The sequence below is a fragment of the Rhipicephalus microplus genome, chromosome 6 (assembly GCF_043290135.1).
Source record: "Rhipicephalus microplus isolate Deutch F79 chromosome 6, USDA_Rmic, whole genome shotgun sequence".
Classification (NCBI taxonomy): domain Eukaryota; kingdom Metazoa; phylum Arthropoda; class Arachnida; order Ixodida; family Ixodidae; genus Rhipicephalus; species Rhipicephalus microplus.
This window is the reverse complement of record NC_134705.1, coordinates 189,882,617-189,897,480: the sequence shown is the minus strand read 5'-3', so window position 1 is coordinate 189,897,480 and position 14,864 is coordinate 189,882,617. Positions and strand designations below refer to the sequence as shown.

The following is a 14,864-nucleotide window of genomic DNA, read 5'->3' as shown; positions in this document are numbered from 1 at the left end:
TTCTGTAGAGGTGTCTATTTGGTGACCACATAACGAAGCTCGCAACACAACGCAGACGATTTACCCCTGAAGTAGTCAACGGTATAGTCATTAACCACATCGTCAACAATCACGAAACATAAGTACGTCGATCTCGACGACATCTCACGTTGTAGACACTTCCTAATTGGTCAGTCGCAGAGGAGGGCGCCTGGGCTATTTACCCTGTTTCACACACATCATCTACCCCAGTACAACACATTTAAAAATGCTGAAGTGCTACGACGCTGAAGACGTAGGTTGCAAGACCAGGATTGTTCCAGCACAGATCAGTGCAATAAAACACAGTTCCAAGAACATCCCTCTCGATATCACAATAGCAAAAGAAACACGGCACACAAATTGTCCTAAACAAAGGCCAACAGGAACGACTAGAACACTGACAAGGAGTGCACCACAGCTTTGCCGATCGAGCCGTTCTTGGGCGCACTGGCGCTGGCGGCGTTCGCGTTAACCACCTTGAAACAGCACTTGCAGGCGCGCTTCCGACACCAGAGGACCTTGCGGTGCGCTCTCGCGACTAGCGTCACGTCGCCCCACGTGGGTCCGAAGGCGTAGCCCCAGTCCAGAAACCCGCCGGAGTCCCTGGGATCTCCGGGCTTGGCCCACAGCGCCAGGGAGTCCGCCTCGGTGGTGTACTTGTGGTTGATCCTGGACAGAGAGACGCCGCCCATGCGGGCCAGGGTGCCTGTAACGTGGACGTCGTCGACCCAGAAGTAGGGCCGGTACTGCGCCTCGGTGACCATGGCTCGGACGGCGGCCATGTCGGCCAGGTAAGCCCAGCCGGAGCAGTAGTCTTCGAAGAAGGAACCCGGATACTCGCTCTCCGTCACCTTCCACTTGCTGCCTGCAGGAGTAACACACTGTAAGTGCCGGTGAACGCAAGCACAACAAGATGTTGATTGTGGCCGCGTGTTGCACTATAGGGACCCACAAGAGTGCTGCGTGCGAACTTTCCGGGAAGCTATCAGGCCTTCTGCGCAGTCACCAGCTTGATGTTAAAAACAAAGCTAATTAAGCGTGTTGTCTTTACTTTGACGCTGTCTTGCCGGCAGCTATCATGCTATTTGCGAAGTTCTTCGTAGGCTACACGCGTTGAAAGCCGGACACGCCATTCCTAGGCTAGAAAACGGGTTACTAAATAGCACTTATGTTTGTTCCACAGTGCACAATTCTGCAAGCAATGTTTTTATATACGCTTGCGGCTAGCATTTTGCTGACGATACTGCGTCTATAGAACTGGTGAAGTTTTCTTGAAAGCACTTCTTTTAATTATTGAAGGTGTAAATCACATAGCGAGGACTGCAGCGACCATCGCGATGAGATGTTCCTGTCGCCATCGCTTCCAGAGGAGCTATTCTAGAACTTTACCTCTAGTGTACTGTCCATTTCGGCCGCCGTCGATTGGCCGGAGATTAACGAGACCTGTTTCCGGTTCTTGTTACGGAACGTCACTTTGACGTGACGGAGCTTCCAGAAATCTCGACACAACTGAAAGAAACAGATTGCGCTTCAATGCGGCGTACGCTGGCCCCTGAAATCCCGTTTTCGGTCGCGCGAAGCTCGGATACCATCCATTAAATCTCAGTGGGTATATCGCGTTCACCATCGAAGAGACTTACGATCGACGACTCCCATTTAACGCACATGCGCGGTTACATAACGGCTTGAAGCTTTCTGCAGCAACTTGACGCGCTCTGATGACACTAAGCCGTGATGGACCACTAGATAAACAGTTCCAAAATAGCTCCCTGGTGGAGCGTCGGTTACGTCACGAATACATCACGAAATCCATGGGTGAGTCCAGGTTTCGGCACCTAATTCCGCAACTAGCATGATTGGAGAATCCTGGCTGTTGAACGCGTAAGCCCATCCACGGAACTCTGCGAACCATCTCACCTTCGCTTCTGGAGATGGGCATCTGCTTCTGGACGTAGCAGAGGATGACCTTGCGATTCGACAACGCCAGCGAGGCCTTGCCCAATATGGCGGACAGCTGGAAGACGTGCACGAAGATGTCGTCGTCCATCTTGAGCACCCTGGCCACGGAAGAGCACCGCGTCGAAGCCCACCGCAGCGCCATCACGTGCTTGTACGTCAGGTTGCGGTACGAGTCCACAAAGTTTCCCTGCACCGTGTCGCCGAACCTGAGATGGACGACGCCAAAGTGCGACGAAAAAAATTGATCAGGAGAGATTAGATCTTCCTAATTATGAGTCGCAAAAAATTAATGAGGAATAAATTTTTTCTTGAATGGGCAAATTACTCTTTTTCAGGATACAAAAAAAGGACAGCTGCGCACTACTGGTGCGAAGCTGTCCTTTGAAGCTGTCCAGATGGTGGCGTTGCCCTACTCCTTTCCCGTTCCCACCTTCCCAGCATCACCGTTTCCCACGCCTTGTTACTATATATATATATATATATATATATATATATATATATATATATATATATATATATATATATATATATATATATATATATATATATATATATATATATATATATATGGGCAGGGTAAGTACGACCAAGTATTTTCTAAAATTTATCAGTCATTGAACAATTATTCATTAGTTATCACAACTTATGTGTCATGCATTTGGGTGAGGCTGAGGTAATCCAAGCATATTTTCGATTTTGAGAATTTATTTGTTATCATTCACTTATTGATCAGCTATTGATTTATTAACGACTGGCTATCACTGGACTTTAGTCCTACATTTGGGTCATGCTAAGCATAATCGTTTCCTAGAAGTACACTGGTTACCGATCGATCATTGATTAGCTATTGATAGACTATCGATGTATTAGAGCGATGATAAGTATATGCAATAATTTTTCCAGTATTTATTAGTTATTGACAGAGTACAGATAAGCTATTGATCGGTTTTATGTTGGTCAGCAATATCGATGCCTGTGCTTGCCTCGTACAAATCTACAGAGTAAGCGTAAAGAGTTCCGCTATTAGGACACCACGCTTGCTACGACAGGACGGTCGGTACGCGAGAAAACGAACGAAAAGAAAATGCGGGAGGCAACGCAACCGCGAGCTTCTCGCAACAGTCGGCGTGACGTCAGAGATGTTTACGACTTCTACCAGGGCCTGCACAGTTCGTCATCGGTACAGAATGAAGTAAGGTGCCTTCTGAGGCATAATATATACCACGTTTCATGAAACTTCATTGCGCCATTGTGGACAACACACACACACACACACACACACACACACACACACACACACACACACAGAGAGAGAGAGAGAGAGAGAGATTCATGACTTCACTGTGGGCGACTTTAGCAGCGTATTGTAGCTTTTGACTGTGATTTGTATTTATCTTGACTATTTGGTCATTGCATTATCCCTCCTGCATGGCCCGGCATCGATAGATAAAGAATGCATGGCCTGCGGTATCGATAGATAAAGAAACTTAAATTAAAATAAAATGACTACTCATTACGAAAGTACCAAAGAAGTGCATACAATGAATTTTTTTAATCTTGAAAATATTTTCAATTAGAATTGAAAAAAACATGTCACTCAAATACAAAAGAGTTTTTTTTTATTATCCTAATCATAATGTACAGAGAAAATGTGTGCAACATGAACGAAAGCACGTAGTCTCCATTTAGACTTGAAGGCACGTTTGTCAGGGCATTGTTAATGTTACTTGTTGATTCCCCCAACGTATGTTCGATTTCAACCATGGCCTCCGAGATGGCGGCCCCTGCTTGAGTGTTGAAGCATGGTCTCCGAGATGGCGGGCGCATGCCGCGCGCCATCTCGGAGATCATGCTGCAACACTCAAGCATAGGCGTACGTATTCGGAAGGGGTGTCAGGAGAGGCGCAAAATCTGCCCCAATACATTGACACGAACGGGGCGCACTGCGATGAACCAACGCCTACCTTAACCCCCTTGATGGAGAACCATACATACACTCAAAACACTCAGTCATCGACAAAAAAGCCATTGGTTAACAACAACAAATGCACATTGGTGAACGCATTGGTATCACTAAAAAACTGGCAGATCCCACGCACAGTGGGAATCGATGACATGCGAAGCCCGAATAAGAAATGCTGATATGTCACTTTAACATCAGCACAACGTTACGAGGTGGAGGCGAATGATACCGTACATGACTTCCGTGTCATGATGTGTCGTTTACCTTCGCGATCTATTCGCATAACGTGATACCAAATTTAGTGTATTTGGAGCTAGCGAAACAGCCGCGAGCACGCTGTGAGCGTATATTGTTGTCATGTTCTTATATGACATGCGTGTCAGGATTATCACATTTGCACCAGTCATATATTTAGTCATCCATTGACGTCACGTAACACAGAATTTGGCATATGTGAAGCTAGCAAAACGGCCGCGAGTGCATCATGTAGGGCCCAATATACTTCAATCATATGCTTCAATGTAGCGCTGACGTGCGCGCACTGGGCACAGCGACGCTACGTTAGCAAAACGCGACGTCGGGCGCGACCAGCGTCCGTCGGCGCGGCCCGACGGCAACTGGCGCGAAATGCGACATGCTGCATTTCGCGTCCATGCGTTACCCAAACAACACTGAGTCTCCTTCTTTTCGTGACGGAGGGACGCCGGACGCGCTGAAACGCGCATGCGTCCAAGCAACGCCGCGCGCCTGCGAATACATGGCAGGACCGGCGCCTGGATTGGAAACACCGGCGTGACGCGACGAAATGAACGACGGCGAGCACACGCACCGCGTCACGTCGAAATGTATTGGCGCCTTGACTGTGGCATGTACTCATGTTCTCACCTGACACGCATCTCATGATTATCATGTTTGCACCAGTCGCGTACCTTCGTCATCTATTCGCGTCACGTAACACCAAATTTGGCATATGTGAAGCTAACGAAACGGCCTCGAGCGCATCATGAGTGTGGCATGTAGTCATGCTGTTACATGACACGCATGACATGATCATCATGTTTCAATGTGTCATTTATCTATGTCGTCCGTTCGCATCGCGTAATACCAAGTTTGGTGCATGTTAAGCTAGCGATACGACCGCGAGCGCATCATGAGCGTAGCATGTAGTCACGTTGTTACATGACACACATCTCATGATTGTCATGTTTGCACCAGTCGCATACCTTCGTCATCCATTCACGTACTGTAATACCAAATTTGGTATATGTGACGCCTGCGAAACGGCCGCGAGCGCATCATGAGCGTGGCATGTAGTCATGTTGTTACTTGACACACATGTCATGATATTCGTGCTATAGCGTCTGTCGCTTGTGTTCGCCATTCAATCATGTCATACCGTACCAGTTTGGCAACATGTCATGTCAACTAAACCAGCGCAAGAGCTGCAGGACCATGAAATGTAAATCATGACATTCATGACATACGTGTCATGATTTTCATTTTACGACTAGCCAAATATGTTTTTCTTGCAGTCATGTTATGCCATACCATGTTTGGTGTCGATACCATTATCGAAACGGCCAGGAGAGCTAAAGGTCGTAGGCGGCTCGATAGATAGATAGATAGATAGATAGATAGATAGATAGATAGATAGATAGATAGATAGATAGATAGATAGATAGATAGATAGATAGATAGATAGATAGATAGATAGATAGATAGATACGCTCAATGTTGCCAAAGTTCGCTAAGAAATGCTTCGCATTTAAAAATCTACATTCGCTGAGAAAATGAGAGTAGACAAAAGAAGAAAAAAGAACGCGACATGCGACAGCAAAATTTCAAAAGCCACTCGGCGACAAAAGAAGCCTTAAAAGGGTCGTGAAACGCTCGCTCTAAAGCGACGATGCGAAGTCACCGGCGTCCACACGCAATAACTAGGAGATATCACCATAAGTAATTCTTCGCCTATCGAGGAACGCGGAACTTTTTGGTACTTGCGAGTGCGTGCAACTGGGACACTCATCAGTGTCTTTGTCATAAGCAATAGCGCTAACTTGAACTCTGACGTCATATTAAGCAGCGTCCTTGTGAGACGCGGATCGCGTATGGCAGACGCCGATGCGATCCGCGTGCTCGATATCCATAGATATCTTGCGCGTGCTCGATACGCCATAGAGTTCCGTGTTCCTCGAAGGGAAAGCGTCTATGCAGGTCCACTCAGGCTGATGATGCGGTTAGCGCATGTGGCTGCCGATGGTGGCGCATTGTCGACGACCCCTTTAACCCGCAACTCTGCCTCGCATCCCGAAGCTTCCTGAGCGTGCCGCTTCGCGTAACTTAAGCCAATTAAAAAATACACTTTCTCGCTCTCGTTTTGAAAATTTTCAAAGTCTCCGATAAAAGCCACGCGCAGTGGCAAAAACATTCGCGATGTACTTGAATAAAAATAAAATCAAGCAAGGATTAGACTCAGTGAGTAGACAAGATAAAACAGTTCAGCTGGCCCATTTTTTCAGGCTTTGCGAGGTCACATTTAAAAATAAGGTACGCGACGCAGCCAGACGCCTCAAAACTGAGGCTCTGTGTATAAGGAAATTCATTGGGCGTAAAAAGTATCTGCTTCGGCCGCTTGGGACAGCTTCAGGCTCTCCCGTAGTAGAGTACCAAGTACTCTAAATCGTTACCCACTTCTCCTACCCCCCCCCCCCCCTGTTCCCCTCGCCATTGACAACGTCTTGATGGCGGTTCAGGAGGGACGGCTCTAAGCTCTCCCATAGTAGAGTACCGAGTACTCTAAATCGTTAACCACTTAATCTAAACACACAGGAAACTGTCTTCGATGACCGCTAACTCACCAACGGGACAGCTTTAAGCTCTCCCTTAGTAAAGTACCTTGTACTCTAAATCGTAAACAACTATTTCTAAACACATTCTTGCCATTTATTTCCGCTTCTCACGGGACAGCTTAACGCTCTCTCATAGTAGAGTACCCAGTACTCTAAATCGTTACACCCACTTTTCTGAACACGCAATGTGAGGGCCCACGGGACGGCATAATCGAGTACTAAGTTCTCGAAATCGTTAACCACTTATTCTAAACACACAGGTTAGCGGGACGGCTCAGTGCTCTCCCATAGTTGAGTACGAAGTACTCGAAATTGTTAAACATTCTTTTCCAAACACATCCAGGTATTGTTACGGCGGGCGGATACCGGGACGGCTTGATGCTCTCCCATAGTAGAGTACCTCGTACTCTAAAGCGTAAATAACTTTTTACTAAACAGCCAGCCTCACGAGACGGCTTTGTGTTCTCCCGTAGTAAAGTGCCAAGTACTCGAAATTGTTGACCACTTTTTCGAAACGAAACAAGGTGAACTTGTTCACGGTGTAATTTTTGTCGACACGGCGTCATGAAGTGCGAGGCCCAAGGGACGGCTTCATGCTCTCCCATAGTAGAGTACCAAGTACTCTAAATCGTTAACAACTTTTTCTAGACAGAGGTATTTGAATGAACCTATCTTAAACATCCTTAATTCTTTTATTCTCGGGACGGCTTTCTACTCTCCCATTGTAGAGTGCGAGGTTCTCTAAATCATTGAACACGTTTTCTAAACATATTGCAAGCACTTCTTCTCTACACACATGATCTGGGACAGTGGACTGCTCTCCCGTAGTAGTATTCTGAATCGTTAAACACTTCTTTCTAAACACACATTGGAAATACTGACCGAGTTTCTGGGACAGCCTAGTGCTCTCGGTTGATTGATTGTTATGTGGGGTTTAACGTCCCAAAACCACTATATGATTATGAGAGACGCCGTAGTGGAGGGCTCCGGAAATTTCGACCACCTGGGGTTCTTTAACGTGCACCCAAATCTGAGTACACGGGCCTACATCATTTCCGCCTCCATCGGAAATGCAGCCGCCGCAGCCGGGATTCGATCCCGCGACCTGCGGGTCAGCAGCCGAGTATCTTAGCCCCTAGACCACCGCGGCGGGGCCAGCCTAGTGCTCTCCCATAGTAGAGTAGAGTACATTGTACACTGAATCATAGAGCATGTATTACAAACACACATTGTTCTCCCATAGGAGAGTACACGTACTCAAAATTGTCAAATACTTGTGTTAAACAAAACACTCAGAACTAACAGAAAGGAGAATGTAGTAGACTACATTGTACTCTGAATCATCGAACATGTATTATAAACTCACATTGTTCTCTCATAACAGAGTACTCGTACTCTAAATCGTCGAATACTCGTGTTAAACAAAACACTCAGAACTAACAGAAAGGTGAGTATAGGGGATGTGATTAGAAGTAATCGCAATGCGATGAAAGAAGAGTGGACAACGAAAAAAAAATGCACCGCCGGCAAAGACCTAAACTGCGACCTTTCGAATAACGCGTCCAATGTTCTATAACGGCGGTCGTCCCTCCGTCCACTATATAAGGTATACAGTCGAAATCACTCTTAACAATACTCAAGTACCACGAAGACTTCTGTGTTATAACCGATGATTGCCACAAACGGGTTGCACGAAAACGAAGCAATTGTGAAAACAAGCTATTGTGAGAAAATTATAATATTAGATGGGATATGCCAATATAGATCAATGATGAGGAGACAACCGATTTATCGGGCATGTTTGAAAATTCGGATAGTTTTACGGGACCAACACGAACCTCATAGAGCTAATCTATAACATCTGGATTTTTGGGCGCTGAAACTATTCGAAATATTTTCTTTTTGTTTGTTTGTTTTTTGTACCTAAATTACACGTCCAAAAGCCCCCACTACTACGACAACGTAGCGCATTTTCAAAGTCAGCTTTGCTGCAATGCTATTGTGCTGTGCGGCGAAGCTTATAAAAAATTCGAAGACCGCTGGAGGGGCGTTGGGGTTATGGGCGGGAGTTCAGAGCTCGAAGTTTTTGTTCTTTCTTTCCGAGGATTTCACGTCCTATTACCTTTCGGCATGGACACCTACCAGCCAAATTCATCGTTATAACCCATTATGTGGCATGCGGGCATTGCTGTAAGCAGGTTAGTTAACCATAGAAAACACACAAAGGTTGACGGTGGATTAGCATCTCATCGTTATAACGAATAGATCGTCAAAACCAGTGTATTTATGAGTAGGCAGGACTTTCAACAATACACGTGAGAATCACATGTGCGACGTTCCCTTTACAGCGTGCACACAGACTCTTTTTAGGATAGTTGTGGAGAAGCACGACGCTTTTAAGGGCGTAAACGAGCCTTTATGAAGCGAGTGCTTTCACGCGTTTGAAAGAAAAGTCAAAGAATATATTTTTTTACTTATTCGACTCCACACTATAAATCGTTCCTATTTGTTCGAAGAACAAATTAGTGAACTTAGAAGGCCTTCCCTAATTTTATCCACCCACCCACCCACTTGATGTCGACCTTACCATGTTTATGCGTAGTCAGCGAATCGACTTTATTCCGCCAACACACAATATTTTAATTAAGCACCTTCAGCCGTTTACTGCATCCCAATCATTTTTTTAATTGTCGCAGCAGGACGCGTTCGTGTGCTGCTAGGCTCTAAAAGAACCGAAACGACTGTTGTTGTCCAGTCGTTTCATTCCTTTTTGTACATTCTCTCCGTGCGCTGCTTCACACTCAAAAACATAAATTATCACCAACTCAACCAACTTTGAATTTTACTGAGCTATACCATTGACTTTTGAGTTTAATTAGGCTCCACGCTGAGAATACTTCACGATGCGAGGCATGTCAACACAAGTAAAATGGCTTTATCTTTAGTATGGACGCCAAGATGGACTCGAATATAAACTTCCCCATCCCCCTGGCTACGCCAGTGAATCCTTGGCCGACCCAAATGCTAAGACTAAAATATACATGTTTGGCCGAGCATATTATACAAAACAAAAATATCATGACTGTGTATTTCCTTAATATGCATCTACTTCACTGTTCCTTTCCCTTTTTGTGCCACTTGGTAAACAAACCATCGTATCTTGTAATCTAACGCCACATAGCGCAGCTTTTACATACGTCAGCACTGCTGTACTTGCCGCAGTTCTTGATGTTGACGTACTTTGTATTTACTTCTGTGTCGGATCCACCCCACATAAAGCTCTACGAGGCCTAATAGGTATTCCGAGTAATGATAGTAATCATTGGAGTTTAACGTCCCAAAACCACAACGTCGTTTCGACCCGCCGTAGTGGAGGTCTCCGGAAATATAGACGACCTGATGTCCCTTAACATGCACCTAAATCTAAGCACAGGAGCCTCAAGAACTTAGCATCCATCGGAATTCGGTCGGCATTCCACCCCGCAACCTCCAGGTAGAGGTCTAGTGCCATAACCACTATAGACTCGTGGCGCGCATAGGGTCATCATCATCATCAGCCACTGCAGGGCAAAGGCCTCTCCCATGTTCCGCCAGTCAACTCGATCCTGTGCTTGCTGCTGCCAATTTATACCCGCAAACTTCTTAATCTAATCTGCCCACCTAACCTTCTGTCTCCCCCTAACCCGCTTGCGTTCTCTGGGAATCCATTTAGTTGCTCTTAATGACCAGTGGTAATCCTGTTTACGCGCTCCATGCCCGACCCATATGTCCATTTCCTCTACTTGATTTCAACAATGATATCCTTAACCCCCGTTTGTTCCCTAATCCACTCTGCTCTCTTTTTGTGTCTTAAGGTTACACCTACCATTTTCATTTCCACTGCTCACTGCGTCGTCCTCAATTTAAGCTGAACCCTCTTTTCAAGTCTCCAGGTTTCTGCTCCGTAGCTAAGTACCGGCAAAATGCAGCTGTTATATACTTTCCTATTGAGGGATAGTGGCAATCTACCTGTCATGATTTGAGAGTGCTTGCCAAATGTGCTCCACCCCATTGTTATTCTCATAGTTACTTCAATCTCGTGGTTCGGCTCCGCGGTTATTACCTGCCCTAGGTAGACATAGTCTTTTACAACTTCAAGTGCATTATTACCCATTTCGAAGCGCTGCTCTTTTTCGAGGTTGTTGTACATCCCTTTCGTTTTCTGCAGATTAATTTTAAGACCCACCTTTCTGCTCTCCTTGTCTAACTCCGTAATCATGAGTTGCAATTCGTCCCGCGAGTTGCTCAGCAATGCAACGTCATTGGCGAAGCGCAGGTTACTAAGGTACTCTCCATCAACTCTTATACCTATCTGTTTCCATTCTAGGCATCCGAAAACCCCCTGTAAGCACGCGGTAAATAGCGTAGCATAAAGTATTTGTAAATAAATAAAAAGAATTAATAAGCATAAATTTTCACGATTTGGAGACTGTGAGCGCGTCCCCTCACAGACACTTACCTGCGGTTCTCTCGCTCCATCTTGTCCTCGAGCTCAGGGTCGTCGGGCCTGCTTGCCAGCATGAAGACCACCCTGAGCGTCGTACTGCTCAGACCCGCGGCTCCCCACGTGCTCCGAATGACGTCACGCTCGGCGAAGTGAGCCGCCGCCGAGTGCACGACCACCAACACTGTGACGTCACCGCCCCTAGCGCCGCACGGCGGCGAGTCCAGCAAGTAGGTGAAGTTGGACAGGTCGACGAGCATCGACGGGTCGTCCTGCCGCCTGTCGGCGTATCGCAGTCGAGGACACGGAATCGGGTCGTGAACGCACGACTGCACGCTGCGCCGTCTCGGTTCGGACTGTCGCGACGGCGCGTCCGGCGACAGCGACGACTTGAGAAGGACGTAGTAGAGTCCCAAGACGGTGGCGGTCGCTAGCAGCGCACTGGGCTTCCACTTTCCGAACGCGGAGCGAGACATGCCGACTGGGAATGCGTCGTTAGCTATTATACAGTCGAACCTCGATATTACGAATAAGGGTACTGAAAACGAGTTCTGGATCGACCACCACTAAGAAGTGTCGTTCTCGGGTTTGATCCCCGGACCGGAAATCAGTACGGATTTCCTCGTGACTTCGAGCTACGGACGAGTGGTTGTTAATTTCTCTTCCTCAACGACTGTGGACGTTGCGAATTATCGGTTATAGGAAGTAAATAAACAAAAAAATAGTCTCACCACTTGTACGGTGCTACACGTATACGTCCGTAAGATATTCTTCGATGTAACGAAGCTGCTTTCGCGTGTAATGGACTTGACTATAACAAGGTTACACGGTATATGTAGGCAGTCCAACGCAAGGCCGCTTTTTCGAATCCTCCGCAAACGTTTTAGTATAGAAGTTGACTTGAAAATGGACTAGTCCAGCGAAGCGAAGGTTGGAACTCGGCACCTTCAAGACGGTAGCCGGTTTGTATTGCACCGCTGCCTATATAAAGCCTCAAGGCTACTACGCGAGCTCTCGGTACCTTTTACACTTTGCAGCGTTGGTCACGACTTGAAAATAGATAGATAGGGAGATAGATTGAAAACGCAACAGGCGGGAAAACAGCTGCTGGAGCTGAACCCCGTCCAAACAATACAGCTAGCAAAGAAGTCGCACAGTATGCTTGTCTGAGCCCCGCAAAATTCGCGAACGGTTCGAAGGAGGGCAAGCCTGAATAAATAACCTACATTCGCTATGGAAATCAGTCAGTCATATACACTATAGCCGTTGAGGCAGGGAACTTCAAATAAACTTCTCGACCACGACCCTTGAGTATTCCTACCGACTATATAACCCCATGTTTATGTACTATTAACGACCTTTCGCGTACATTAAAATAATGTGTATATCAACAACCTTACGTGCTATTAACTACCATTGGACTATCTCAAAAGACCATGGCGATGGTGAAGAGGTTAGGAACATGGACTGGCCATAAGTGGTTGTTTTCGAGGAGGCGTATTTCAACCCCGAGCTAAGGATTGTCGGCTACGTCTGATTGTACACTACATGCTTTTTAATTGCGTACTTTTTTTGCGAGAAAAAGTCTACTTATACCAATACGAAAAAGGAGCTTGCGGTACACAGAATGTCGATGTTTCCGAAGTGGAGCAAATAGTTCTCAGTTCACTGGCACTCGGTATACAGTCGAACCCGCATATAACGAATCATCGCGTATATCGAACGGCTGCGAAATTCCATCGAATGAATTTTCGATATACAAAACGTTTCACATACCGAATTAGCTATACACCGAACTATTTTGTGATTGCCTTCAGGCTTTATCATACAGGTTCGATTGTATCATTCAGCTCATTTCTGAAGTCACAGACAACAGTCAATAGACCTATTACCTGCGCTTGGGTCTTAATTACTACAGAAAAATAAAGACGACGACATTGCTTCAAAACCACCGTTCTCCAAACACGGAGTTCATTGTACTGGGGTGAGTTCGTTTCGTTGCCAAAATGCAATGCCTAGGTCTTAATGTGTTAACTCGATAAACAACTCGTATAGGTGGTCAGGACGTACGACAACTGCGTCGCAGTGCATGATGGGAATAATTACTCGTGAGTGATTAGTGCATTGCGTTATTGGAAAGATACAAAGTTGCGACTGAGATAACGGCAAACACAGCCCAGCTAAAAAGGAAAGAAAGAAAACTCGGGCAGTGAATTATGAGCAAGCTGCTTGTGTACAAAGGTCCAATCTGAGCACACGTCATCCTAAACGCCCTCTTAAAGCTCACTTCACTACCAAACCTAGATTAAAAATGGCTAATGCGTTTCGTAATTACCTTAAAAAAGGAGCTTCATTTCTAGTGGGATTTCGATATTTGATGAGGTACATAACTACAGTGTGGTTGTTAATAATTAATCACAATGTCCGATACAGAACAATTAACGACGAATGAGACGTCGGCGCGTTAATTAGTGGGAGAGTGAAACGACTTTCCGGTTTTCTTCGGCCTTGAATGAGAACCTCCGAGTCTTTGCAACACCTCGGCGCGATGTAGCTTTTAATTGCACCGTGACCGATTCAGCGATAAACATGGACCGAGCCCCTTTTTTTTTCCTCGTTGTAGGCACTAACACGTATTGAAGCGATGGTCTGAAACGACAGTTTTCGAAACCATCTTTTCGTAGGAAACAGATCAGCTGTCCGTCAGGGGTGCACAACGCTCGAAAACGTCCACAACCCGAGGATATCTTAAGGATATCTTGAGGATGCCCTTCAGCGTAAGGACACCGAACCAATGTACACGTACGATGGATTCACAGGAGCATTTGAGATCGGCTCACATATCGATAAATACGACTACGACACGTCTGCTATACTTCGCTCGACTAGTCTTCACTCATCCATATTTTAGTATGTAACGGACCATTCATCAGTCACTGCCGTGCATGCCAACGTGAAAATTCGTCTTCAAACCTAAAGTGCCCAATCAACACGTACCTTGCGCACGTAAACATATACGTGGGCGAATCAAAGCGCCTTCAAGACGTCTAATGCACCACTACGACTACAAGACGTCTGGTATACCTCAAGTCTTCGCTTGTCCGAGGTCATCCACAGATTGTCGCGCGTGATGACGACATTTCCAAACTCGAATATTCACTTTCCGTATAAACAAAATCCACTCGTAACTCCGTCGATCGCAGTAGAGTCACATTCACCTATGCACCAAACAACGTACAGGTTTAACTGACGCTCCCGGGTTTCCTTACAGGAACTTCGATGAACATGAACTTCGTACGCCACCACGCGTCGCACCGCACAAGGCTGTTACGCACCGAAGTTTGAGAGTGCCTCGTCCGAGCTGCACGACAGCATCCATCCACGTCTGGCCATAACGTCACACACACAGCCTTCCCCCTTTCAAGCGACGGCCCATTCTGCGAAAGCGCACTCACTCACTCTGTATCGTGTAGCAGGCACACACACACACAGACTCCAGCGAAGGCCTTGGGGGCCGCTGTATGAACGCGTCGAAGGCGGCAGCCCACGCGCAGATCGGCACGCCGGAGGTTGCAGCGCGCGTGGGTCT

At 46.4% G+C, this 14,864-nt stretch overlaps 1 protein-coding gene across 1 annotated transcript; it reads right to left on the bottom strand.

Annotated features, from left to right (window-relative positions):
• On the bottom strand, window positions 1-12,157 carry LOC119166964 (beta-1,3-galactosyltransferase 5-like). Its single transcript, XM_037418363.2, has 3 exons — window positions 11,291-12,157; window positions 1,939-2,186; window positions 1-886 (listed from the first exon to the last, which is right to left on the bottom strand). The coding sequence occupies exons 1-3, from the start codon at window positions 11,749-11,751 to the stop codon at window positions 411-413; spliced, it is 1,185 nt and encodes a 394-aa protein (XP_037274260.2). The 5' UTR covers window positions 11,752-12,157; the 3' UTR covers window positions 1-410.
• Between the last annotated feature and the right edge of the window lie 2,707 nt (window positions 12,158-14,864).